General features: G+C 50.1%; 1 protein-coding gene and 1 long non-coding RNA gene across 4 annotated transcripts in view; one reads left to right on the top strand and one right to left on the bottom strand.

Annotated features, from left to right (window-relative positions):
* The window catches only part of SLC2A1 (solute carrier family 2 member 1), a 30,077-nt gene extending 18,152 nt beyond the window's left edge, over positions 1-11,925 (bottom strand). Inside the window, exon 1 of the mRNA XM_010371852.2 lies at positions 11,663-11,925. Within this exon, the coding sequence (XP_010370154.1) occupies positions 11,663-11,680 (18 nt within the window). The 5' untranslated portion in view covers positions 11,681-11,925. The remainder of the gene's footprint in view (positions 1-11,662) is intronic.
* Positions 11,844-26,893, top strand: LOC115892233. 3 transcript variants are annotated; one of them, XR_004052123.1, is made up of 6 exons: positions 11,844-11,956; positions 12,088-12,344; positions 12,466-12,596; positions 19,535-19,723; positions 20,430-21,314; positions 26,555-26,893. It is a non-coding gene; the product is annotated as an uncharacterized LOC115892233 (long non-coding RNA). The 3 variants fall into 3 exon arrangements; XR_004052122.1 differs by having other exon boundaries at positions 19,550-19,723; XR_004052124.1 differs by having other exon boundaries at positions 19,550-19,723; positions 20,652-21,314.
* Positions 26,894-27,815: the final 922 nt, after the last annotated feature.

A 27,815-nucleotide genomic window follows, 5' to 3' on the forward strand; every position in this document is an offset into this window, starting at 1 on the left:
CACAGGTGACTGAGAGGCCAGTGGGATGTCCGACTTGCTGGAGAAAAGTACTCTTTTCAGCTATAAAAATGAGGAAGTCAGCAAATGTGACATTAGGCAGGCCTTTAACTGATTGTGGGAGAACGGGGCTGCAGGAGGCACACCAAAGAAATGACTGGCATTCACTACGCACACCACACCAGACTGGGCACTGGAAGTGAGTGGAGCCGGCCACGGCCTGCCTGTGGGTTTCTGGGCCTTGGTTTCCACAGAACCCAGAAGCAGCGTTTACTTCAAGATCATCACAGATAGCCCTGGGCATAGCTGTTATCAGGCACATTCCCAGTATGGTCTTTTCATTCTCTGTAAGCTGTGAGTCAGGGCAAGGATTGCAAAAGCCAAGGCTCTCACATCAGAGGCTGCGAAAGAGGAAGAAGGCTTTGGTCCAGGAGGAGCGTACAGCTCAGAGCCCCCTCTGTGTGTGCGTTGTATCCTTCCTTCCCATTAGTCTGACCCCTTAGCCTGCCTCTGGACATTTATTCCACATGCTGGGGCCTCCCTCATACCACAGGGACTCCATTCTCTCTAAGTTCTCTGCATTGCCCAACTGGAAAGACAGCCCCCTCCCCCAGTATGTCCTGGCACTGCCCCCAGAGTCTCCCTCTCTCAAGTCTCTGGGGAGCCTTCAGGCCCAGAGCTGTTGTTCTGAGTGGGTAGTGAGCAGCTGACAAACTTCTGGGGGATCCCAGTGACACACCAGGTCAAGTCTAACTCATAGGGTGGACGCTGGGATTAAATCAGAGGCTGTGGCAAGGCACTAAGCATCACCAGGAGGGTTCACTAAACAGCGACTGCTAGGCCCGTCACATGCTGGGCTTTCTGCCTGTGGAATTACCTGCATTTGGCTTATGGGATGCAAAGTATATACTGTATTTTTCTGGAACACATCTATTTAAAAGAATGCACAAGAGGCTGGGCGCGGTGGCTCACACCCGTAATCCCAGCTTGAGGCCAGGAGTTCGAGATCAGCCTGGCCAACATGGCAAAACCCTGTCTCTACTAAAAATACAAAAATTAGCTGGGCATGGTGGTGCGTGCCTGTAGTCCCAACTACTTGGGAGGCTGAGGGACAGGAATCACTTTGTCTGGGAGATGAAGTGAGCTAAGATGGCACCACTGCACTGCACTCCAGCCTGGGCGACAGAGCAGACTCTGTCTAAAAAAACAATGTACAAGAAAGGTGACATTCTAACCCGGGGGGGCTGGGTGACTGGGGACAGGGTGAAAGGGAGATTTCATTTTATAGCCTTTGGCACTTTTTTGAATTCTGAATGGTGTGAATGGAATCACCTATTCAAAATAATTTTTACAAGCCCTATGATTTCATACTACTTAGAACAAAGCAATTTAAATAAAAACATTAAGTGGAAAATAATACAAATGATCCATGGATCATTTGTATTATTTTATGTTGGCAGAGCATGAGTGAATGACACTGGCTGTGTGAGGCAAGTGCTATTATCACAGGCCCTGTTTTACTGGGGTCTGCATCTGATGTTCCAGGGGTCTGGAGCCTCTGAAGTCATCCCTGGGGCCCCACTGAGCAGTTCCTCAATTTTAGCCTCTGGCAATGGGGGCTGCTGGGGTCCATGGACATACCCCTCTGCTGGACCTTGTCATCGGCAGGTCGAGGTCAAACTCCACTTTAGAAAACCTGCCTACCTACACCCTGGATCATATCCACATCCACCCAGGCAGCTGCAGTACTAGGACTCACTAAAATACCAGTGACCTATGCTCCAGGTCTCATGCTAAGTGAGGCTGGGGCCCCGGATGAAACTGGACCCAGTCCTGACACCAAGGAAGGGGTTCCCAGTCCAGTGGGGTGGGGACAGTGGGGAGGCAGATGAAGATGAGTGGCTAGTGTGGTCTTGGCTTCAACAGGAGGCTGGTATGAGGCACTGTGAGAACCCTGGAGGGAAAGATTTCCAGTTTTGCCTGGGTACAAAAAAAGATGAGCTCCCAGGAGGTGACACTGGAGCTGGGCCGTGAAGGACACACAGAGAGTCTGCCAAGTGGGAAAGCAGTGGCAAGGCTACATTCCAGGTGGACAGAACAGTATGTGCAGGGGGAAGAAATGGGGACCGATCGGTCAGATTAAGAAACAGGGTGCTCAGTGTGGCTCAGTGTTAGGTGTAGGGGGAGGGACATGGCCCCTGCTCCTCAGTAGGCACACGATGACACTGCAACCAATCTCAGATTCATGCTCCCCTCCTGCTGCGCCCACCATAGCCGGCTTGATCACTGCTGGGCTTGGAAGCTGACCCACGTTTAAATGCAGCAAGCTGCCTCCTTTCACCTTGGAGTGGGATACAAGGTAGCCCTGCTTTGGGCCTTGGTTTCCTCACCTAGAAAATGGAGACGAAAGTTCCTTCCTTAAAGCGTTGCTGTTAAGTTTTCTATCAGTATCCATCATGAAGCCTGGCAGAATTCCCTCCACAAGTGTTTGCTGGATCAAGGAAGAAGAGCAAGCTACCCTTGACCGGGAACCGCAGCACCATCTGCCCCCACCAGCCAGTGGCTGGAACTGGAACATGGTAATGAAGTCCATTCACTCAATGTGTATTTATTCTGGTGTCAAGCTGATGAACAGTTGGTGATGACTTAGAGAAGGGTACTAGCCCCAGAGAGTTTGTGATTTTCTTGTGGGAGCCTTTTTTTACCGGTGGGGAGCAATGTACAGCCCAGAATCTGGGATCCCCAGCAACCCATCATCACTCCCTGGGGATAAGACTACTTTCTAGAACATTCCATTCTCTTCCAGGCCTTTGCTCTTGCTATGTCCTCTACAGTCTCTACTTATTACCTATCTGCCACTCAGTTTGGGAACTCCTTAAGAATAGAACCAGAGGCAGGACGCAGTGACTCACGCCTGTAATCCCAGCACTTTGGGAGGCCAACATGGGCGGATCACTCGACTTCAGTAGAACTGAGAGGAGAGAGCTGGTGCATTTATCAGCAGCACCAGCGAGCTGAGGCACCCTGCCAGGGGCTGCTCAGACATTCTGATTTAACCACCATGAACAAGCTTTTGGGGAGAGATTGCTCCCTTTTCACAGATGAGAAATGAGAGGGAGGGAAAAGCGCAGAACCAGGGGGCTCTAGGCTTCAGAGAAGCTTCCAACTTGGGGGTCTCTGATGCCAAATTCTGTGCCTTTCCTGCTCAGGTCCTCCCCTTGTTTCCAGGTACTGGTCTCTGAAGGAAACAAGGTTTCTACCTGGTGCTTTCTATGTAGGTCAAATTCCATAACAGCAGCTCTCTGAGCCTTGCCCACTCTGAGCCGAGACAGCACGGGCACAAGCTCAGAAAACTTTGGGCCACTTTGCTGCATTTGCTGTAAGCCAAAGTTGGCAAAGTATGGCAGCTAAGAATGAGTTTTACATTTTTAAGTGGCTGGAGAAAAAAAAAAGATAACGACTAATATTTTGTGATCTGTAAGCATTATATTAAATTCACATTTCAGTGACCATGAATAAAATTTTATTGGAACACAGCCATACTCATTTGTCTTCGGCTGCTTTTGTACTGCAACAGCAAAGCTGAGTGGCAGGCTGAGAACTACATGTCCCACAAAGCTGACAATATTTACGCTATATCTGGCCCTTTAGAAAAAAGTTGATCAGCCTCTCATTTGAGCCCCAAGTCCCCTGACCTGCCCAGCACTCTCAAAGCCTTCCAGGCAAAACCACATCCTCCCTAAATAACCGAAAAGGTATGCATCCTATAATGGAATGTTAAATGTAAACGATTGGCTTCTTGGCCATGTGCGGGCATGGGGTCAGGATCTGGACCCTGGGGGAACTGACATTCCTGAGAAGATACACATTTGGTGGTTAGATGGGCAATAATTCAAGTAAGAGAACACTAATTTGGTGGGCACATGCAAAGTTCACTGTCACTCTCAGCAGACACATTTAACTCCCAGCTCCTCCACTTGTGTGACCTTAAAAAAGTCCTTTCCTGGTTGGGCACAGTGGCTCATGCCTGTAATCCCAGCACTTTGGGAGGCCGAGGTGGGCGGATCACCTGAGGTCAGGAGTTCAAGATCAGCCTGACCAACATGGTGAAACCCTGTCTCTGCTAAAAACACGAAAAATTAGCCGGGCATGAGGGGTGCGCGCCTGTAGTCCCAGCTACTCAGGAGGCTGAGGCAGCAGAATCACTTGAACCCGGGAGGCGGAGGCTGCAGTGAACCGAGATCACGCCATTGCACTCCAGCTTGGGCAACAAGAGTGAAACGCCGTCTCAAAAAAAAAAAAAAAAAAAAAGTCTTTTCCTCTAAGCTTCAGTTAGTTCTCCATAAGAGAGGATTTTCTATGAATAAATGATATTGCCAAGAAAAGATTATGCCCGAATACATGCTCCCAATACTCTTCTAGTCAATGGAAATTCAGTGGTAAAACTATACTAAATCCCTGCCTATGGAACTTGATAGTTTAGTTGAAGGCTAGGGCAGAAAATAAATACATGTAATACATCAGGTGGCGAGTGGTATGAAGAAGGTGATGGGGGTGCTATTTCTTAATCATAGTGGGACATGCCTGGAATGAAATATTATGCAGCTGTTGGAAAGAATGAAAACACATCTGTGTTTCACATAACACATCTATCTTATGAAGAGTACCAGGGTAGATTGTTCAGGGGGAAAAAAAAGCAATAAGTTGTACATATTGTGTAAGGAACAGGGAGTTGGTGAACTTGTATAGTAGCACTTGGTTGTATGTGCAGAGAGAAACACTGCCAATATTTACCTCTAAGGGTTGGGTTGGTGAACAGAATGGGTTGCAAAGAACTATGTAGAAAGTGTGATCCAACTACACAAATGTATTTATAGGCATGTATCTACACATGCACAAAGAGAAGTCTTTAGGGTAAACACCAAACTGTCAAAACTAGAAGACATTCTTTCATGTATTATGGTTCTCTGTAGTTGGCTCTATAACTTCTGAAATTTTTTTTTAATCCAATTTTTTTTCCAGTCACATCCAAGAACTTTATTGGACACAGCTTGGATGCCAGGACCTGGCAGGCCCCACACACTGCCCACTAGGCCCTGGACTGTCTAGGGCTGGAGCGAGCATAGTTCATCCAAGGAAGTGTCAGACCACATGGTAACTCCACAATGCAACACTGTGGTTAGAGACTTTGTATAGCTGGGAGATGGAGGGCTGCCCCACAGATGTATGAACAGGTCCAATCATCCATAAATAAACCTACAGTGGAGAGGAAAGTGACACTGGAATTCATCCTTAGACACAGAGCACCCTAGATGGGTGGTGGCATCCTCACTGGTCAGGGGGCCAGGATGGGTGACGAGGGGGCCCAGATGTCCACAGCATGGAGCAGGCAGGGGCAAGGATGGGGTCAACAGATGATGGGCATTTGCACTAGGACACTGCATTCACAAGACCAACTACTTGTATGTCAAGGGACATGTGTGTCAGGGACATGTGTGTCAGGCTGTTCATTCTAGAACGAGGAGGGGTGATCTTTATATTGTATTCTGTTGCTGGTGGGCTCAAAGGTTACTTTGTGGAGAGAATGAGGGCAATGAGACCATACAGTGAAGATGAGGTCAGGATCAGGCCCACAGATAGCCCGGGCTTCTGGGCAGCACTGCATCCCCCACAGTGCTGATGGCACAGCTGGCTGCCAGGCCACTCAGGCCCACACTCAGGCTAGCGCTTGGCTGGAGGAGATTCCCGCATAGGCTGATGCAGTCAATGAGCGAGTTGGGAATAAGGACTTCCACCACCAGGTTGTAGATGGTGATGATGCCAGCCATGACCGCTGGGACACTGGACTTCATGATCAGCTCCAGCCACATAAGGGCCAGGGCCACAGTGCAGTGCCACTCTAGGCTGTGCCACAGACAGCATGCAGGGCTGTGGGATGGAGGCAAGGCGAGCCCAGAGCCGACTCTGTTTACCTGGGGCCAGAATCCTCTGGGAATAGCTTCTGCACAGCTGTGAGGGCCACACCCAAGTTATCACACGCAGCAGGGAGCCGAAGGCGGCACACAGCTAGGGGAAGGAAGTCCTCAAGAAGAACCGCCATCGCTGGGTGCTCAAGGATCCCAGGGGAGTTGTTTGTTTCTTTCCTCGAACTGGGCTCCCCAGCCCAAGAGAGTCCACCTCTTCCTCCAGCAGAGGCGCTTATGGCTAGCTGGCCTGTCTGGGCTCCCACTGTGCTATGAAACCCTATCTGTGCTGCTCAGCACTCCCTAAGCCTACTGCACAGACCACATGCTCCCCTGGAGCCTCAGTGCCACTGACCCAGACAGCTAGGTCTCATCCCCAGTACAGCTGAGGACACAAGCTCCAGCAAGAAGTGTGGCTGGCCTAAGGTCAAATGGTAGAGCTGTTTCTGATGCAGCCCTTTCCTCCCCACTCCCAAATGCCAGGGCAGGGGGAGATATAGGCAGACTTCCTGTCCAGCAGAGGCCTCAGTAGCCAAAAGCTCCATCAGCTGAGGCCTGGCAAGAGCTCTCTCCTATTCCAGGGTGCACAGGCCCCAGGGAGGCAAGTCAGTGTGGTCACAAAGAGAGGAGATGATGCCTTCTTTCTGCCCAGGTTGAAGGCCTGGGAGCCCTGCTGAGTTACTGCAAAACCCTAATGTTTATGCATCAGCTACTGCCAGGCCTGGTGGCTGGAAGACAGAGTCTCAGGCTCCTGTGGAGGGAGGTAACAATTGGAGGCTTGTTTGGGTGGCCAGGGCTGGGCCTGCAGGCCTGGACACAGCCTCCCTGAGTCCATGAGTCTGGTCAGGAGGCCTCCTAGCCTCCGCCATCATGGGGATGTCGGTTACCAGACTGAGTGAGCGGCTTTATCACCTCTATGCCCAGGAGTGAGGTGGGGGAAGGGGTGAGGTTTCAGGCCCCAAGCCAATACTGCACACTTTCCTCTTTGTTCCAGGCCTCCCCAGCTCTGCCAGTCTTGGGGAAGCGGGGAGCTGGATGCCTGTACCCTTGGTACTGGAGCAGAGCTCTGGGCCGACACCTCGTGACCAGGAGGCACTGGGCAAAGCTGAGCTCCTTGAAGTCACAAGCTGATTACAGGGGATTTGAGGCTGGTCCAGCTCTGGGGCAAATAGGGTCGAATCCCTGGATGGCTCGGTACTAGACAAGGATCATCTTGGGGCTGTTTACATCATTCGTACACCCAGACTGGCCATACAAAGGGTCTTTCCACTTCAAATAGCCACTGCCCTAATTTAGGGCATGGGGCCAGTCTCACCACATCCACCGGGGGTAGCCAAGTCTCTGTTTATTGAGAAGGAAACCAAGGCTCCAAGGAAAGCCACTTCTTCAAGGTCAGAGTTTAGTGGTAACACCTAGTGTTTCGTTTCCATTTACAGTATAGTTTCAGTTGTCAAGTTACGTCTAATCCAACTTTCAGGCTCCTATGGCACGCAGAAAGAACATGGGCAAGTCCTGTGTCTGGGGATTCCTGCTCATTTGGGGGTGGGTGGAGGATGGCACAGACAGGCGTGTGGAGAAGAAAGCATCTTTTAAGAAAAACACAGCTAGGCCAGGCGCGGTGGCTCATACCTATAATCCTAGCACTTTGGGAGGCCGAGGTGGGTGGATCACCTGAGATCTGGAGTTCGAGACCAGTTTGACCAACATGGAGAAACCCCATGTCTACCAAAAAAAATTACAAAAAAATTAGCCGGCATGGTGGCACATGCCTGTAATCCCAGCCACTCGGGAGGCTGAGGCAGGAGAATCACTAGAACCTGGCAGGCGAAGATTGTGGTGAGCCGAGATCGTGCCATTGCACTCCAGCCTGGGCAACAAGAGCGAAACTCAGTCTCAAAAAACAAAAAAACAAAAAACAAACAAAACAAAACAAAACAAAACAAAACAAAACAAAACAAAAAAACCCACAGCTCCGTAGAACGCCTGAAATCTTTTGTGATAGCCTTATCTCAGACAAATCTCTTCCCTTCTCTGGACTCAGTTTCCCCATTTGTCAAATGGAGGGCTGGGCCATGGCTGGAAGGCCCCTCCTGCTCTGGGTTCCTTCCACCCTCTAATGTCATCCCGGAAAGGCTGGCAGCATGTCTTGGGGTGGGAGGTTCAGTGTGTGATCTTTGCAAAGTCATTTTTTATTGGACCATGAGGTCATTGTAACTTGTATCACAGGGCAGTTGTGAGGACCCTAGGAGTTACTGGACATGAATGTCCCTTTCAAACTATCCCAAGGGTGACCCAAATTCAGAAAGGCAGGCAGGCAGCCTAAGGCAAAAAGGCAAAGCAAAGAAGCCCAAAGCAGCGCAGGGCACTCACATGAGCGGACCCTCCCTGGCCTGGCACTCTCACCCATGTGCCATCCCTACTCACTTCCTGACAAGCCCCTATTAGGAAGAATGGGTTAGTGGGAGCTTTAATGATTTCCCTGACTTAATACCCACGGGCCAGCATCCTGACTCCCCAAAAGCTCATACTGCCAGAATGCCAGCTTTTAGATAAAGGCCAAGACCCAGGTACAGGTCACCCACGGCCCAGGTAAGTGCAATGCCCATCACGGGAGTCCAAGGAAGCAAGAAATATTCATGGAGCATCTATGGCGACAGAGACATACATTCTTTTCTGAATTCCTAGACACTGTAATGATGAAAACTGGGCAACTGAAGCAAGCTGGGAGTCAAAACCACATACGCAAACACCTATGCTCAGCCAGGTGTGGTAGCTAATGCCTATAATCCCAGCACTTTGGGAGGCCGAGGCGGGCAGATCACCTGAGCTCAGGAGTTCGAGACCAGCCTGGGCAACATGGCGAAACCCTGTCTCTACCAAAAATACAAAAATTTTGCTGGGCATGGTGACGTGCGTCTGTGGTTCCAGCTACTCAAGAGGTTGAGGTGACAGAATCACTTGAGCCTGGGAGTTACAGTAAGCCGAGATCGTGTCATTGCACTCCTGCCTGGGTGACAGAGTGAGACCTCGTCTCAAAAAGGACAAAAAACAAAAAACTATGTTCTCTGCACCACAGAGGGGCTGAGGATGCCTGTGGATTTCTGATTTTTCCTTTTCTGGAAGGTAGAGACTGGCCAGAAAAGTGATGAGTGATGGGCATAGGCAAGTTTAGTTACAAGTTCTTCACGAAGGGTAGGGTGAGACATCTGGGGCAGGGTTCACCCTTGCGTGCTGGTGCTGCCCAGGAGGGATTGTGGGCGAACCCCTGGCTTGGAGGCAAGGTGATTCCATCTGCCCCCTACTTCCTATTTGGTTAAGCTCATTACTATGAGTTATAGAGGAGCACAATGGAACACGGGGAAGTTAGTTAAGTCAGTTCCCATTTCCTAGGAGACAAAGAGGAACATAGCAGAATCAAGGCTTTGGAGCCAGGCACACCTGATTTTCAGATCTAGTTTGAAAGGCAAGCGATAGGACCTATCCAGGCCTCAGTTTAACATCGTGCACAAAAAGGCTGTGCTTGCAGGTCAACTCAGCAGTCTCCAAAGGGAAGGGCTTTATTCCAGAATCTATATGGAATGATCTACACAAGATTTGGAGGGGAAATGACCACAACTGCCGTCTTGTATCTATTTGTCTTTTGAAATTTCTATTTTATGAAAGCATATAATGTTAGTATCAAAGTGCATGTGCATGAATTTAAAAATACATATATACCACTGTGAAAGAAGTGTTCCAACATTAATTACTGACGAGGTAGACAGTGGAAACTTTGGAGAGCACTCCATGAAGAGCACCCATCTGCTACACTATTTAGAAGCAGCTGGCACAAGGAGCCACCTTTGAAGGTAAGCAAACTCTCTCCCTTTTGCCTAAAATTCAAGAAATGCTGTGGTGAAGAGAGACAGTGGAGACAGAAATGAAATTAAATCTGATGGGCCTGGGTTCAAACCCAGTTCAACCACTTACTAGCTGTGTGACTTTAGCAAACTTATTTCCCTTCTCTGAGTTCCAGGCTGGTGAGTAACCAGCAGGGCATGGTCCGTGACGCTGAAAAGTAGTTTGGCTAAGAACCTGTTGATTTTTCTCCTCCACTTTCCTGTCTCCACGTAGAATATTCACTCATTCACTCAACAAATAAATGCCCATGTCTGGCACAGCATGCTGAATAGATAGTTCCTTCCCTAGAGGAAGTGACAAAAGTGATCTCTATCTTTCAGATGGAAAAACTGAGGCCCAGAAGTGGCCTGCAAAAGCCCTGAGATATTTGGACTTCCTTGCCACTAGCTAAAAGAGCTTCTCGCTGAACTTTCGTTTAATTATATCCCACCCTTATGGCTCACCTAGGATTCTGGGAGCCTTCCCCGGGAACTTCCTCGGGGTCTCACCTTAAGCGAGGGCGCGGGAAGGGTGAAGCAAGTCGTCTGGACTCATGGATTCAACAGGTGTGGGGCGGAAGGCCTTTTCCCGCCGAGGGTAAGGCCCAGCGTCACCTCAGTCCCACCGGGACACCTCCACAGCCAGTAGGAAGGGCAGTTCAGAATTCAGTGCTACCCCCGCGTCCCAGCTAAGAAAACAAGGGCCATCCAGATGCCCTCCCAGCTGAGATGGAAAAATCCAAGTATAATAAAGACGGAGCGTTTCAAAAGAAAAAGGGGACTTGAAAATATTGTAGACTGGGGGAGGAAGGGAGGGTGGAAAGAAACAATGCCCTACACACAGGAGGGGTTCCACAAACATTTGTTGAAAAGAAATCGCTCTGCGGAAGTTAGAAAGATGCCCTGCAGGACAAGCCCGTCTACACATGAAAAAAGAAATCCTATCTAGGCAGTTGTTGGTCCCCAGAGTCCCCATCCCTCATTCTCCAACCCCGTGGTGTGCGCGCCTCCCGCTCGACTTCAGCCTGGGGCTCTTTCCCGGTTCCCGGATCCCCAGTCCCTCCAGTTGCGCTCCCCGCCGGGTCCCGAGGGTAAACCTGCCTCCGCGGAACACATCTCCGCGAGACTGGGCCAAAGCTTTGGGGCCTACACTCCTCGGAAAGGAGAGCCTCCGCCACCGGAGGTTCATCTCAACCCCCGCGTTAGAGCCCGGGCCTAGAGAGAAGTGCCCTCCCCTCGGCCTCGGCACCGCGGGGGACGGGCGGGAGGAGTAGGGTAGGCGGGTGGGACATCTAGCACCAGGCCGCCCACCTACTGGGGCGCCCGGGTTAGGGGAGCAGGCGGAGAGCGGGGGCGGGTCCTGCCTCCTCAGCGCGCCGGGGCCGGGGCTGGGCCGGGGGCTCGGCCCGCTCAGCCAATGGGCGCCGCGCTCGGGCCCCCTCCCCCGCACAGGGAGGGGCCGACGCTGGGCTACCGCCGCCGAGGTCGTGTGAGACGTGCCGCGCCCGGGCCCTGTGTCCCCAGCACCAGCAGGGCCGCGTGGACGGCGCGGCGCCCCCGGAAAGAAGGCGCGTGCTAGGTGCCGGCGCCAACTGCGCACGCGGGGCCCTCCGGCCAGCTAGATCCGGAGCCCATTCCCACTGCGGCGCGCGGCCCGGCGGGGCACTGCGCTCGGGACCCGCACCCAGCCAGGCTCGGAGAGGCGCGCGGCCCGCCCCAGGCGCACAGCGCGGCGGGGCGGCGGGAGAGGCCCTGGCCGGCGGAAGGCGGGCAGGAGTCCGCGCCTTTGTTCCTGGCGGGAGGGCCCGCGGGCGCGCGACTCACCTTGCTGCTGGGCTCCATGGCAGCGCTGCGCTGGTGGCTCTGGCTGCGCCGGGTACGCGGGTGGCGGCGGGCGTGCGAGCGGCGCTCTCCGGCTCAGGCTAGTGCTCCGGTCCGGGGACTCCGACTGCGACTCTGACTCCGACTCCCGTCGCTTGCTCTCCAGCTCCCCGGCGCGCTCACTCGGGAACCCGCGACTAGCGACCGGCACGCTCGCTGGTGCTACCTCTTGCCTCTTGCGGGAGAGCGCGCGGACCGTAGCGTTTATAGGACCCCGGCCATTGGCTGGCGACGCCGGTGTGTCAGGGGTGTGTGGGCAGGACCTCGGGGCGGGGCTTGGGGCCCAGCCTGTCCTGGGTGGTGCTCCGCGGGGAGGGGGTGAGGGGAGGGGCCGGGGCCGGGGCCCCCCTAACCACTGCCTCGTTCAGGCTGCCGATCGGCCCTCTCTGTGCGTTGGGACCGCGGAGCGCGTTCGCTGTGTGACTCAGGGCAAGTGTGCGCACCTCTCTGAGCCTCCGCGGCCTTCTCTAGCAAAATGGTGGAGCCGGTACCCGGCTGTAAGGCAAGCTGGGATGCGCGGAGTAGCGGGTGGAAAGCTGGACTGGCGTTCTCCCTCGGCCGCTGGGTGACTTCGGTGCACTAGGGATAGTAACAGTACCACCTCGTGGGGTTATAGAAAGACCAAGTGAGTTAATATTTGTAAAGTGTTTAGAACAGCGTCTACTGCGTGCAAAGTAGTATTTATTTGTTAGAGAGACTCCAGGAGGTCTTGCCCAGTGATTGACTTTTCCCTTCCCTGTCTCCAGCCTCCACGTTCCCGTTTGTGAGCCAAGCCTTGCTTTTCCACCGGCCGGGCTCTGCCTAGAAATGCATACCCGTCTCAAACCTGGGCTTTAAAATCACCTCCTCTGGGACGGCTTCTTTTCTCACAGTTCAGGTGAGTCTATGGTGACCTATAAGTGTGTAAAATATGAAAGGCAGGCTAACTGACTGACGTTAAAGACGTGATAGACCTTGGATTTAAACCAGCTCAACTGTATACGGGCCCGGCCGCGATCCTGGGCGAATTCCTGGCCAATGAGGCTGTTTTCGGTTTTTTTTTTTTCGGTTTTGTTTTTTTTTTTTTTTTTTTTTTTTTTTTCAGACGGCGTCTGGCTCTGTCGCCCAGGCTGGAGTGCAGTGGCACGATCTCGGCTCACTGCAACCTCCGCCTCCCGGGTTCAAGCAGTTCTCTGCCTCAGCCTCCTGAGTAGCTGGGATTACAGGCGCCTGCTATCACACCCGGCTAATTTTTTGTATTTTTACTAGAGACGGGGTTTCACCGTTTTGGCCAGGCTGGTCTTGAACTCCTGACCTCGTGATCCACCCGCCTCGGCCTCCCAAAGTGCTGGGATTACAGGCGTAAGCCACCGAGCTCGGCCGAGGGTGCTTTCTTATGAGTAAATGGAATTCTCCCACCAATCTCATTGCTATCATGAGAGGTGCAATTTCCAGATAAGCTCATGAAGTGTTTAGCATGGAAGTTCTCATTTACTGGTTGGTGGTATTGTTGGTTTATTTATTTATTTTGTTAGTAAATAAATAAATGCTGGTCTCGAACTCCTGGGCTCAAGTGATCCTTCCACCTTAGCCTCCGTAGTAGCTGGGAGTGTAGGCATGTGCCACTGCACTGGTAGTGGTATTGTTATCATCTGACTTCACCTTATTTCCTCTAGACCAGTGTCTTGCTTGAGACACAGTGAAGGGAAGGACATCCAGTCCAAAGGTCTGATCAAAATCTTGAGGGTCCCTTTCGCGATGGAGGGAGTCATGGTAGGCTTACTATCTGTTGGAAACCAGGAGGCTGAGCCGACCAGATGACCCCTGGAGTTCTCTGGCAATGTGTCCAGTTCTGGCCGAGGGGCACCTTGGTTGAGTATGGAGCCCTGAAACAGAATGCAGGTGCATTCTGGGCACCCCCCTGCCCAAGGCTTCAATTCCTATGGTCTCTCTATGCTCAGCCTGGAAAGCTTGGGGCCACCTCTCTCCTCACCCCTGGACAGAGCCCACTAAGTCCTGCTGACTCTGCTGTCTACACCACCTCATCCTCTTTCTCTCCCCTGCTGTCTGCAGGGCCTACATCTCCACTGGTCTTTCATCCTCCAGTCCTGCACCCTGCCACTCTCCTGCTCATCTGTCTGAAATTGTCATGGAGGGAGTAAGGGCCAAGCCTGGCCATCACGGTCCTTCTTCGGGGCACCAGTTTACACACTCAACCTCGCCCCTCACACCAGCAACTCACATCCACACCTTTGCTCAGCTTGTCTCCTCTGCCTGGGAATCCCCCCGCCCGCCACCTCAGCATACCAAAAAGCACCATGGGTCCTTCCTCCTCAGGGAAGTTTCCCTCGTTCTCCCAAGTGGAAATCTTTCTCTCCTTTACCATTTGGTGTTTTGTAGGTTGCCACTTGTCTTCTGTCTGCCTTCCCTCAGCCTGTGAGCACCTCGAGGACTAGTTCTGCAGCTGAGGCACGTGGGTGAATGATTGAAGGAGGGAGGGAATGCACGAATGAGTGAGCAGCTAATCTACCTGTCTCGAATGTTCCTTCCACTCCAGTCTGTCCTGCTGATACTTCCAGGCTTTCCTTAAGTACCTTTTGGGTTTTGCTATTTCCCTGCTCAGAGTCTCTCCACAGCTCCTTGTTTCTTAGCACATCCAGTCTACTGTCTATGTCTTTTCTCAGTTGTGGGTTTGCCTCACTCAGCCCATGGGTCACACTTACCAAACAGCCACCTTGTCCTTCTCTGGGCCAGCCCCGTGCTGGCCATTTTCCCAGGGACAGAGACATGTGACCCTGTTGTTAGCCTCATGGAGGCCCCAAGCTGGAGGGGGAGCAAGAGGGGAAATGAGCAGCAACAGTACCAAGTCAAGCTTAGAGGGTTAAGAATCTGTACAGGAGCAGAACTTGTACCACAGGGGAAGGAGAGTGAGTAGAGAGAGCATCTGGGAAGGGGGAGGTCATGCTAAGCAGAGTTTGGAAGGCTGAATAGGAGTTCACCAGGTGGATCGAGGGAAGGCCATTCTCAGCAGAGGGAAGAGCATGTGCAAAGGCAGCAGACTGCCAGAATGATTACCTAGGGGACTTAAGAATCTCTGGGCCGTTCTTAGAGATTGATGATGGAGCCCCAGATCCAGACTCTGGAGTCCCAGCTCTGCTGTTTACTTGCAGACATTCATGGGCAAACAGTGCCTTCTCTTCTCTGAGCCTGAAGACCCACATCTGTAAAATAGATATAATAAACCCTTCCTGGGTAGGCCTGAAGGAAAGTGGATGTTTATAAAGGCTTAGCTACATAAACTGTACTCGTTCTTGACTTGAGAAATTCAGTCAAATCCCCATCCCATGGTAGGGTGGTACTTGAGGAAAAAGCAGAGTGGCCAGAAGAAAAGCTTTTCCTTCACCCACTCCACCCCATCTGCCCACACACAGACCCCCATTACCCTCTCTGTGTTCCTCTCTGTGAATGTTTTATGACCCCTGGAGGCTACTGGTCAGAAGCAAATTCGTCAGAAGCTACTGACACATTCATCAGAAGCTACTGACTAGATTCTCAGGTGGACTGGTTTGTTTTTTGGGTGGCTGAGTCCTTGGAAGCAGAATTTAACTCCAACTAGGGAATGAGCCCTAGAGAAGCCCCCAGGAAATAGCATCTGAGCAGAGAAGGTTCGGGTGCAGGGGGAAAGGGGAGCAGGAGGGGCAGCTAAGTAACCCCTGTGGCTGGGGGATGGGGACTCAGGGAGGAGAAGAGACTGAAGGAATCACAGAGACTGAAGGTGGAATCACAGAGGCTCCCAAATGTCAGGTTATAGGAGTTAGGGCTTTATGCAGTGGGTAGTGGGGAGCCATGGAGAGTTATTGAGCAGGGGAAGGACCTGAGGAAACCTCAGTGTCCCCACAGGCCTACCCTAGCTGAGGCACTAAAGGGGATGTGAGGAGGCTGTGGAGCCCCAGCATTCAGCTTGAATGACCTGGTGCCCCTTCCCTAGTCTGCGCCCACACTGACAGCTTTGTTCCCTGGAGGCTGCCTTTAGTCCTGGACGGAACTCGACCTCTTCTGGGTCCGATTCTAAGCAGTTCCAGCCCCAGCTAGTCTGGAGGAAAAGAGCTGTCTGGGACTGGCTAGCAGGGAGGTGTCAGGTGCCAGGCGGATGCTGGAGCCTAGTGCGTGCCTCAGAGCACACAAGTGGGTGGGGGAGGGGTGTTGGTGTTGGTGGTGGCAGGGCCATGCAGGGCGGGTCTTAGCAGCTCCAGAGTTAGGAGTGAGTAAGGCGGGCTGGGAAAAGACTCTGTTGCCTTTAAAGGCAAGCGTCCCTGGCAGCCAGGAGGAAAGGTTTTGCTGAGTCAGCTGCAACTGGTACAAGGGGGGATAGCAGAGGCTGGGACGGAAGTGCCCCTAATCCGAAGGATGTTTTGCAATTCAAATCCTCCTGTATTGCAGGTAAACACAGTGCTGGATTCCAGGAAGGCCTGATGGGCCAGGCACGACAGTTTTGTGTGTTTAATATTTTCCTTCTGATTTGCATACCTGCTTGAACCACCTGCTCCCAGAAAGCTTTTCAGCATCCCTTCTTTATCTTCTGTATGCCCCTTCTTGACCCTCTGCAAATGGTCTTATCAGGGCCACCACCTGCTCGCTGATGCTGGGGGAATTGACGGGATGTATTCCCCTCCCTTCTCTCTCTTTTTTTTTTTTTTTTTTGAGATGGAGTCTTGCTCTGTCGCCCAGGCTGGAGTGCAGTGGCCAGATCTCAGCTCACTGCAAGCTCCGCCCCCTGGGTTTACGCCATTCTCTGGCCTCAGCCTCCGGAGTAGCTGGGACTACAGGCGCCCGCCACCTCGCCCGGCTCGTTTTTTGTATTTTTTAGTAGAGACGGGTTTCACCGTGTTAGCCAGGATGGTCTCGATCTCCTGACCTCGTGATCCGCCCGTCTCGGCCTCCCAAAGTGCTGGGATTACAGGCTTGAGCCACCGCGCCCAGCCCCTTCTCTCTTGAGTACCAGACTTTTCTGTCCAGCTGCCTGCAGGACAGCCCTCTGGATGTCCCACAGGTCCCTCACACTCACCATGCTCAAACCTGAACTCATTATCTTTGCGCATCCCTTCCTGTCCCCACCCTAGAGATGGCTGCTCTAGCCACCAAATTGCCCTAGCTAGAGATCTGGTATCTTCCCTGACCTCACTCTGTCACCCTCATTCCCCATATCCAGTCAATCCCGTGGACTCTGCCTGCCTTCTCCATGCGGACAGTCCCTCCTACAGCATAGGCTAGGACCACTGTTCATTCATCCTTCTCCCTGCCACCACACTGGTCTCTTTAAAATGCACAGCTGACCAGATCACCGCTTTGTTCAAACCTCTTTCCATGGCACGCAATAATGTGGCTGAATCTCATAGACATCATATTGAGTGACAGCAGCTGTTCAAAAGTGTGATTTCATATGTAGAAAGTTTAAAAACAGGCAAAACTTATCTCCGGGGTAACAGCACTTACCCTTGGAAGGGAGGGTCGTGACTCTGGGGGCAGGTGCTGGTAATCAGGGTGAGGCAGGTGGAGACCAGATCAGCAGTACTGATCTTTTTTATTTCGCCTCGAGCTTTAATATGACTCAGCACAGCATGTTACTAATCCTGTTTTTATTTAAAATTTTGATATTTTGTCATCATGGATTTTTTGCATTAATTCTGGTTTTTCAAAAATACTGCATTAAAAATATGATTTATCCTGATGACAGAGTCTGCCGTCCCCCTCCACCCCTGCTTAAATTTTATAGGGGAGGTGAGTGCCTTTCTTGTCACACCCTGTTTCTGACTGTGTTAGTAATGTTTCCTCAGAGTGTTGAGGAATCAGGGTGCTGGTTGCAGGTGTGTTTATTTTGTGAAAGTGCATTGAGCTGTGTACATTTCTGATTTTCGTACTCTTCTGTATGCATATTTTGCTTCAATTAATTTTTTGTAACTTAAAATATTTCCATGATTCCAAGGGAGTGTCTCCATCTGCTTCTTCCAGTGTCCCCACAGGCCTACCCTACCTGAGGCACTAAAGGGGGTGTGAGGAGGCTGTGGAGCCCCAGCATTCAGCTTGAATGACCTGATGCCCCTTCCCTAGTCTGCGCCCACACTGACAGCTTTGTTCCCTGGAGGCTGCCTTTAGTCCTGGACGGAACTCGACCTCTTCTGGGTCCGATTCTAAGCAGTTCCAGTCCCAGCTAGTCTGGAGGAAAAGAGCTGTCTGGGACTGGCTAACAGGGAGGTGTCAGGTGCCAGGCGGATGCCCCAGCACCAAAAACAGCACCTGGCTCACACTGGGTCTCATACATTTTTGTTGAATGAAGGAATACAATATTTCAGTTAATTTAATTCCAACAGCAACTCTATGAAATGAGTATTTTTCTATTTTCTTTTTCTTTTTTTTTTTTGAGATGCAGTCTCACTGTTGTCAGGCTGGAGTGCAGTGGCACGATCTCAGCTCACTGTAACCTCCGACTCCCAGGTTCAACAGATTCTTCTGCCTCAGCCTCCCGAGTAGCTGGGATTACAGGTGCGCACCACCACGCCCAGCTAAATTTTGTATTTTTAGTAGAGACGGGGGGGTTTCGTCATGTTGGTCAGGCTGGTCTCAAACTCCTGACCTCATGATCTGCCCACCTCGGCCTCCCAAAGTGCTGGGATTACAGGCGTGAGCCACTGCACCTGGCCTTTTTCTCTGTTTTCTAAAGGAGAAAACTGAGGCTCAGGGAAGTAATTTGCCCAAAATCACACAGGTAGTAAATGTGAGTGCCAGCACCTGGATTGAAAAAAATAAACGGAGCCAGGTGTGGTGGTGCATGCCTGTAGTCCCAGCTACTCAAGAGGCTGAGGCAGGAGGATTGCTTGGGCTCAAAAGTTCAAGTCCAGCCTGGGCAACAAGATGAGACCCCACCCCCCCCATCTCTAAAAATAAATAAATAGGCCGGGCGCAGTGGCTCACACCTGTAATCCCAGCACTTTGGGAGGCCGAGGTGGGCAGATCACGAGGTCAGGAGTTCAAGACCAGCCTGACCAACATGATGAAACCCCGTCTTTCCTAAAAATACAAAAATTAGCCTGGCGTGGTGGCAGGCGCCTGTAATACCCAGTTACTCAGGATGCTGAGGCAGGAGAATTGCTTGAACCCAGGAGACGGAGGTTGCAGTGAATTGAGATCGCACCACTGCACTCCAGCCTGGGCAACAGAGCAAGACTCCGTCTCAAAAAAAAAAAAAATTAAAAATTAAAAAATAATAATAAATGGATGACTTGACTCTAGAGAAACGTGTTAAATCAAATGCTGCCAGATTATCTGTCTTTAAAGAAAGCAACAAAAACAACAGAAACTCCAACCGGCACTGCCTGCTCTGATCCAGCACCAGTACAAGCAATTTGCTTTGCCTGGCTCTTATCGCTTAGATTACAATTATTTGAGCCTTATCTTCCTCTGAGATAATGACCTCCTCCAAGGCTGGGGCTCAGGTGTTCCTGTCTTCCCTCTGTCCAGCAAGTTATTTGGCAGAAGAAAGAAACTATAAATGTTTAATAAATGAATGAATCAAAGAATGAATGAAGGAGAAGGCTGACAGTGGTATGTGGTGGGCGGACCACAGGTTTTGGAAACAGACCTCCTAGCTCTATGTCTTTGGGCATGTTACCTCACCTGAATCTCAGTTTCCCCAACTGTAAGATGGGGCTAATAGCAGTACTCACCTCTAAGAATTATTGTGAATATGAAGTAAGGAAACGTGTTAGCAGGTGACTGTCCTACAGTAAATACTTGAAATGTGGTAACTATTATTATTTCCATTTTTTTACATTCTCAAAGCCTGATTTTCTTCAGGGTTGCAGGGATCTGCCCCTCTCGATTTCCGCGTATTGTTTTCTGGAGGTCTGTGAGGTTGGAAGAAGAGGACCTGATGGTGCTTCCCCCAGGAGCTTTCTTCCCCATGGGGTGGGCAGAACTCTGGAACAGTCCAGACGTCAGGCTTCATGGCCCAGCTCCACTTTGCAATTGGTGAGTTGCTTATTACCAGTGAGCCTCAGTTTTCTCTCTGTAAAATAAGGCCTAGAATAATCTGTGTTTTTTGTTGTTGTTGTTGTTGTTTTTTTTTTTTTTTTTTTTTGAGATGGAGTCTCACTCTTTTTGCCCAGGCTGGAGTGCAGTGGCACAATCTCAGCTCACTGAAACCTCTGTCTCCCGGGTTCAAGCGATTCTCCTGCCTCAGCTTCCCGAGTAGCTGGGATTACAGGTGCCTGACACCACGCCCACCTACTTTTTTTGTATTTTTAGTAGAGACAGGGTTTTACCACGTTTGGCCAGGCTGGTCTTGAATTCCTGACCTCAAGTGATCCACCCGCCTCAGTCTCCCAAAGTGCTGGGATTACAGGCGTGAGCCACCGTGCCTGGCCCTCTTTTTTTTTTTTTAAGACCCAGAAAATATTGACCTTGGAGATCTCTGGGGAGGATTCAATGGCTTGGCCCTGGGCCTAGTGCACAGTAAGCCCTCCACAAGTGTTGAGTCTGAGGAATTAACCTGGCACCCTGAGGCTGGGGGAACAGCAAGGAGACCAGAGGGACCCTGAGAAGCCCAAGGACTGATGGGAAAAACAAATAGCCTGGCATAGTTTTGTTTTATTCTTAGAATCATATTTCTCCAGAGAAGTGGAATGACAATGCCTTTCATGCCGATATAACTTTTTCTTTCTTTTTTTCTTTTCAGAGATAGGGTCTTGCTATGTTGCCCAGGCTGGCCTCAAACTCCTGAGCTCAAGCAATACTCCTGCCTCAGCCTCCCAAGTAGCTGGGACAACAGGCCAGCACCACTGTACCTGGCTTTGATGTAACTTTGTAACTCTGCAAAACTCCTTCCCACATATCTTTCCTTGGGTCCTCCCCACACCTTATGCTGCATGCAAGACTAGAATTATTCATGTATCCACAGTTGTGGAAACTGAGGCACAAAGAAATTAAGCCACTTGCTTGAGATCACAGTGAAGGAAGAATTTGGAAGCAAACTGGAAATGTAAAACCTGGGCCTCCTGACTTCTAGATACCACCGTGCAGCAATTTGGATCTGAAAGAAAGCACACAGCTTACGCCCGGACAGAGCAGCCGGTGTCTAGCTGTGCCCACTTGCCCCGCCCAGCCCCCACCTGTATGCCACCTGGCAGTCATATGCACATTCATCACAGGGGAGCTGGCTGACTCACACATTATACTGGGGCTGACTCATGCTTTGCAAGAGGGAGAGTGAGAATCAGTTGAGAGCCACAGGAGCCCCTGCTTTCCACATCGAGGCTTGAGATTCATGCCTCACAATCCACGGCAGTTTAGTTCTTTAAAAAGGGAAAGCACTGTGAGCTGGCTGGAGCTGGGGATCTCTGGACTCAGAGAAGAGTGGTTTGGTTCAACTCTGGGCTCTGTTACAAGTTGACTGGGTGACTTCAGGCAAGTCATTGTCCCTCAATCTCTTCGGCTTTGTAACAGAGGGGTTGCAACAGATAAGCGCCAAGACTTTTCAAGCATCTGAAAGACTGTTCTTGCTCTGGTTTGAGAAACCTCGTCATAATAATGTTGTATGTGTTGCTAATTTACTATGTGCCAGGTAAGTGATTGGTATGGGGTTATTAATATCTCATTTAATTCTCATAATGAATTCTAGATTTACTATTTTTTGTCCTATTTTTCAAAGGAGGAAACTGAAGCACAGTTTCAGAGTGATTTTCCCAAGGTCGAGCAGGTCAGCAAGTGTTCGAGCTAAGAATTAAACCTGGTTTGTCCCCAGACTTTGCATAAAATCTAGTCTAAGGCCGGGCGTGGTGACTCATGCCTTTAATCCCAGCACTTTGGGAGGCTGAGGCGGGTGGATCACAAGGTCAGGAGTTGGAGACCAGCCTGGCCAACATGATGAAACCCCGTCTCTACTAAAAATACAAAAATTAGCTGGGCGTGGTGGCAGGTGCCTGTAATCCCAGCCACTCAGGAGACTTAAGTCAGGAGAATTGCTTGAAATCGGGAGGCAAAGGTTGCAGTGAGCTGAGGTCATGCCACTGCACTCCAGCCTGGGTGACAGAGCAAGACTCCATCCCAGAAAAAAAACAAATCTGCTCTACACCTTTATGCTATTAGACCTCAGTTTCCTCACTTAAAAAAATTAAACTACATGACATAAAATTTACCATTTTACCTATTTTAAGATTACAGTTCAGTGTCATTGAGTGCATTCACACTGTTGTGCAACCATTGCCATCATCCACCTGCAGAATTTTTTCATCTTCTGAATCCACTAAATAATAATTTCCCGTTCCCTGTGACCCCTAATCCCTGGCAACCCCCGTTCTACTTTCTCTGTGAATTTGACTACTCTAGGTATCTCATTTAAAGTTTCCTCATCTTTAAAACTACGATAATAAAGATCAAGAGTTATTCGATCCTTCTCCCAGTGGCGTGGTTCGCTCAGACTTGAATTTAAGTCACAGTTCTTCTATTCACCTACCCCTCAGGCAGATTGCTTAACCCCTTTGCCTCGCTCATTTCCATGTCCCTAAAGTTGGGCTGGTGGACCCTGTTGGGACGATCACAGGAGACAATGGGGATGAAGGTACTTAGAAAACCCAATGCCACTTCTAGAATGTGTTATACCATCTTCCTGGCGGGCTGGAACGCTGGCTTAGATTTATAGTTGTGACAGCTGGGGAGGCTTTAGAATTGCACATTACAACCTGGCCAGTGCCCAACCCGACATTTGGGGCTGAGGCTGGGAGGTAGAAAGCACATCATGGAGGGCTTTGACTGCTTGGCTATAGAGCCCTCCCCTCAAGGAGCTTACATTCCAGCCTGTGCACCTGGTATTGTAAAGTGACTGGTATAGTCTTTACTTACAGAGAGTGCTCTGTCTGTCCTGCGTGGTTCTTTTAACTGGTTCCCAGAGGCCTGGTCTCGTGGCTGAGAGTCCTATCTTCCCTATTTCCTTAAAGTAGTGATTGTTAGGATATTTTGGTTGCAAGCATCAATGCATTTAAGCCAGCTGTCACCAAAAAGGGAGTTTTTGTTTGTTTGTTTTTGAGACGGAGTTTCGTGCTTGTCACCCAGGCTGGCTTGCAATGATGTGATTTTGGCTCACTGCAACTTGTGCCTCCCAGGTTCAAGCAATTCTCCTGTCTCAGTCTAGACAACAGAGTGAGACTCCGTCTCAAAAACAAACAAACAAAAATGTTGTTGAAATCCGAGCATGGTAGCGGCTTACGCCTATAATCTTAGCACTTTGGGAGACCGAGCAGGCAGAGCACTTGAGCCTGAGTTTGAGACTAGCCTGGGCAACATGGCAAGACCCCATCTTTACAAAAAATGCAAAAATAAACTGGGCATGATGACGCATGTCTGTAGTCCTGGCTACTCAGGAGGCTGAGGTAGGAGGATCCCTTGAGTCTGGGAAGGGGAGGTTGCAGTGAGCTGAGATTGCTCCACTGCACTCCAGCCTGGGTGTCAGAGCAAGACCCTGTCTCAAAACAAAACCACAAAAATGTTGAACGGAGACTCTACATTCATTGACATGGTAAGAAAGTCAAAAAGTGTTTTTGAAGGGGAAAAAACAGGTTGCAGAGCAATATGTTTATCACATTTTTATTTTTATTTTTATTTTATTTTTTATTTTTATTTATTTATTTTTTTTGAGACGGAGTCTGGCTCTGTCTCCCGGGCTGGAGTGCAGTGGCCGGATCTCAGCTCACTGCAAGCTCCGCCTCCCAGGTTTACGCCATTCTCCAGCCTCAGCCTCTGGAGTAGCTGGGACTACAGGCGCCCGCCACCTCGCCCGGCTAGGTTTTTGTATTTTTTTAGTAGAGACGGGGTTACACCGTGTTAACCAGGATGGTCTCGATCTCCTGACCTAGTGATCCGCCCGTCTCGGCCTCCCAAAGTGCTGAGATTACAGGCTTGAGCCACCACGCCCAGCTGTTTATCACATTTTTAAAAGTAAATATGCATATGTAATACATTTGGACTTCCGTAGATATATGCTAAATGTTAAATGAACTATGGAGAGTAGAATTAGGGGTAATTATTGTTTTCTTTTTTTGTAATATCTGCATTTTTCTGCAATGAATGGGTATCAGTTAAGTAATAATAAAACAGTTCCGCTAGGCGCAGTGGCTCACGCCTGTCTCAGTGGCTCACGCCTGTAATCCCAGCACTTTGGGAGGCTGAGGCGGGTGGATCACCTGAGGTCAGGAGTTTGAGAACAGTCTGACCTACATGGAGAAACCCTATCTCTACTAAAAATACAAAATTAACTGGGCATGGTGGCTCATGCCTGTAATACCAGCTACTAGGGAGGCTGAGGCAGGAGAATCGTTTGAACCTGGGAGGTGGAGGGTTCAGTGAGCCGAGATTGTGCCATTGCACTCCAGCCTGGGCAACAAGAGTGAAACTCTGTCTCAAAAAAAATAAAGAAAATAACAATAATAATAATAAAACAATTCCTACCTCCCAGGGCTACAGTGTGTGTTAACTGAGACATGTATTTACTTATTCCATAAATACTTATTAAGTACCTAGTACGTGATGGTATTTGTGGAAGCTGCACAATGACTGGCCAGTGGTGGAGGCTCAGATCGCGCCACTGCACTCCAGCCTGGGCGACAGAGTGAGACTCCATCTCAAAAAAAAAAAAAAAAAAGAAAGAAAAGAAAAAAAGAGTACCATCTCAAAACTTAGTGGCTTTAAACAGCAACAGCTTATTATTTCTCATGATTTTGTGGATTGACTGGTTAATTCTGCCCCACATGATGGTAGCTGGGGTGACTCATGCAGTGGCATTCAGCCAGACACATGGCTGGGCCATTCTCTCCATATGGTGTCGCATCCTGAAGGATAGCCTGGACTTCCTTATAGCGTGGTAGCTGGGTTCCAATGGGGACTGTTCCAAGGGGACAATCCTCAATGTGGAAAAGCTTATCAAGCCAGGTTATATCAATGCAAATCATTCTGGATTTAAGTTGCTTTGTCTCTTCATCTCTCATGAACATTCCTGTGTGAGTAAATATTCTTCCCAATGTGATTTTTTTCTTGTTGTTAAAGACAGGCTCTGGTTCTGTCACCCAGGCTGGAGTGCAGTGGCATAACCATAGTATAATCATAGCTCACTGCAGCCTTAAACTCCAGGTTCGAACAATCCTCCTGCCTCAGCCTCCCACATAGCTGGGACTACAGGTGCGCACTACCATGCCCAGCTAAATTTTTTTTTTTTAAGAGATAGAGTCTTGTTGTATTGCCTAGGCTGGTCTCCAACTCCTGGGCGCAAGTGATCCTTTCATCTCAGCCTCCCTAGTAGCTGGGACCACAGGCATGTGCCAACACACTAATTTTTAAAAAAATTTTTTTGAGAGATGGGATCTCACTGTGTTGCCCAGGCTGGTCTCAAATTCCTGGACTGAAGTGATCCACCTTCCTCAGCCTCTCAAAGTCCTGGGATTACAGGTGTGAGCCACTGCACCCTGCCGCCAACATGATTTTTTTTTTTTTTTTTTTTTGAGACGGAGTTTCGCTCTTGTTGCCCAGGCTGGAGTGCAATGGTGCGATCTCGGCTCACCAAAACCTCCGCCTTCCGGGTTCAAGCGATTCTCCTGCCTCAGCCTCCCGAGTAGCTGGGATTACAGGCATGCACTGCCACACCTGGCTAATTTTGTATTTTTAGTAGAGACAGGGTTTCTCCATGTTGGTCAGGCTGATCCGCCTGCCTTGGCCTCCCAAAGTGCAGGGATTACAGGTGTGAGCCACCGTGCCCAGCCCCAACATGATTTTGAACGGCTGACTGATAGCCCATCATTGAATGAACCAGTTTCCTCTTGATGAATAATTCGGCAGTTTTCGTTTTGGGGCAGTTATGAACAACTCTGTGAAGGACAACTTTGTGTCAAGAACCCAGTACGTATCACTGTAGGAGAAGGATTACAGGGCCGAAGGACAGGTGAATTTTTAAAGCTTTGCCAAATTGCCCTTCAGAAAAAATGGTACATTTTGCACTTCTATTAGCTGTAAAGAGACCTGCTTTTTCGAAATCCTCCGGTCAATACTGGGTGTGGTTTGTCTTTTCAGTCTTTGTCAATTGGATCAGTGAAAAATGGTGTTTTATCATTGTCTTCAAAAGAGAGGATTAGAAGTAAGTTACCCAGAGCCAGATGCTTAAGAAGAGAGTTCTTGTCTTTTACTCTGAGGTGGCCCGAATAAATCAGCAGGGTTGAGGCCAGGGCAATGCAAAGTGTCTCTCTGCACAATGTCAGGCTATTAAATGCACAGTGTCCCTCTGCCCGCTGACTCAGGCTGTAAAATTGGAGCATGGTGCTGACAAGAGTGGCCATGGCTGTGGGGATGAGGTCACTGTGTCCTCACTGTGCGGTCGACTGGGACAAGCCCATTGCTTTCCTGTCCCGTGTCTGTGGGCCTTCTGGCAGACAACAGGGCGCACGGCCTCACCCTCCACGCTCGTGCTGGCTTTTACCTTGTTCCCTCTGACCCACTCTGGAGGACCTGGTGCTGCATCTGGGCCAGGCTGGCTGTAACTAATAAGAGTTGTAAAAAGGGGCGTGTAAAACAGGACCCTGAGATTGGTCTTTGTTTTTGAGCAGCCAAAGCCATACCTCATAGTGTCAGAAGTGTTAAAACTGGGGGATCCTTCTTGTGTGGAAGCAGGGTCATGGACTCAGAGCCGACCCTGCTTCTTCCTAGCTGTGGAGCAAGTAAGGGAGCTTTTCCGAACCTCAATTTCTTCATCTCGAAAATGAGGGTAATGGTGATTTAAGGACTATTCTCTTCTTCCTCTGTGCCTGATGCTTGTGATTCTCACAGGAACCCTCAAAGGCTGAGTATCCCACCCAGTTTACAGATGAAGCAAAGTGAGGCCCAGAGAAGGGAAATTGCTTGCCCAAGATCACCCAGCAAGTAAGAAACAGAGCTAGAGATGAGCTCAGGTCAGCACGGAACCACGCAAACTCCTTCTGCAGGCTTTGTAAAGGATTGATGAGAAAAGCAGATGGTTAAGAGCTCTACAACTTCTGTGAGGTAAAGAATATCTGCAGGGCTGGACACGGCGGCTCTTACCTGTAATCTTAGCACTTTGGGAGGCCAAAGTGTGTGGACTGCTTGAGTCCAGGAGTTTGACACCAGCCTGGGCAACATGGTGAAACTCTGTCTCTCTAAAAAAAAAAAAAAAATTAGCTGAGTGTGGTGGTGTGTGCTTGTAGTCCCAGCTACTTTGGAGGCTGAAGCGGAAGGATCCCTTGCACCCAGGAGACAAAGGTTGCAGTGAGCTGAGATTGCACCACTGTACTTCAGCTTGGGTGACAGAGCCAGACCTTTTTTTTTTTTTTTTTTTTTTTTTTAAAGAAAAGGATATCTGTGATTACAAGATTACAACGCAATTTTGAAAGCCTGCTGTTGCCCAGCTAGACAGCTGGAGTTATTCTCAGTGGTGGAATGGCTGAACTGAGGGCCCACTGTGGAGAGCTGGTTTCCCACTGGAGTTCTCTGAAAAGGTGCCTGATTTCACAGCTCTGATTCTACAGAGGGAGGCCGGGCCCTTCACATAATTGCTACCGTTTATTTATGGAACTATTCCTCTGTGCGCGATGCCCTTTATATGTGTACAGTCTGTGCTGCAGTAAATTCTTATAGTGATTCTATGCAGAATGTACTTTAGAGCGGACTGCTGGGACGCAGGGTGGGTAGGTAACTTGCCAGCTTGTTGGGGCTGGGTCTCCAGCTGGTTGGGACCCCACCCTCCTGTCATGGCCCAGGAGTGAGGCATTCAGGGCTGGACCACAAGTGTTTATGAAGCTTTGTGCTCTATTATCCCATCAGAACGTCTTCTTGGCCCTGGCAGGCAGCCAGGGCAGGGCCATTCTCCACCTTACTGACAAAGAATCCCAGGGAGGGGAAGAGGGTGCTCCCCCCACACCCCTATTGCCTCTGCCTGCTTAGTCCAGAATGCGGGATAGAGAAGTAATGGGAGAAGCTCCCAACTGTTGCTGGATCTCTGCCTTCCAGGGAAGCTGTGACCTCAGTAAGGGCAGGATGTGCCTTTCCAGGGAACTCGAGGTGGGGCAGGATG

This window comes from Rhinopithecus roxellana, chromosome 12 (genome assembly GCF_007565055.1).
Source record: "Rhinopithecus roxellana isolate Shanxi Qingling chromosome 12, ASM756505v1, whole genome shotgun sequence".
In the NCBI taxonomy this organism is placed as follows: Eukaryota; Metazoa; Chordata; class Mammalia; order Primates; family Cercopithecidae; genus Rhinopithecus; species Rhinopithecus roxellana.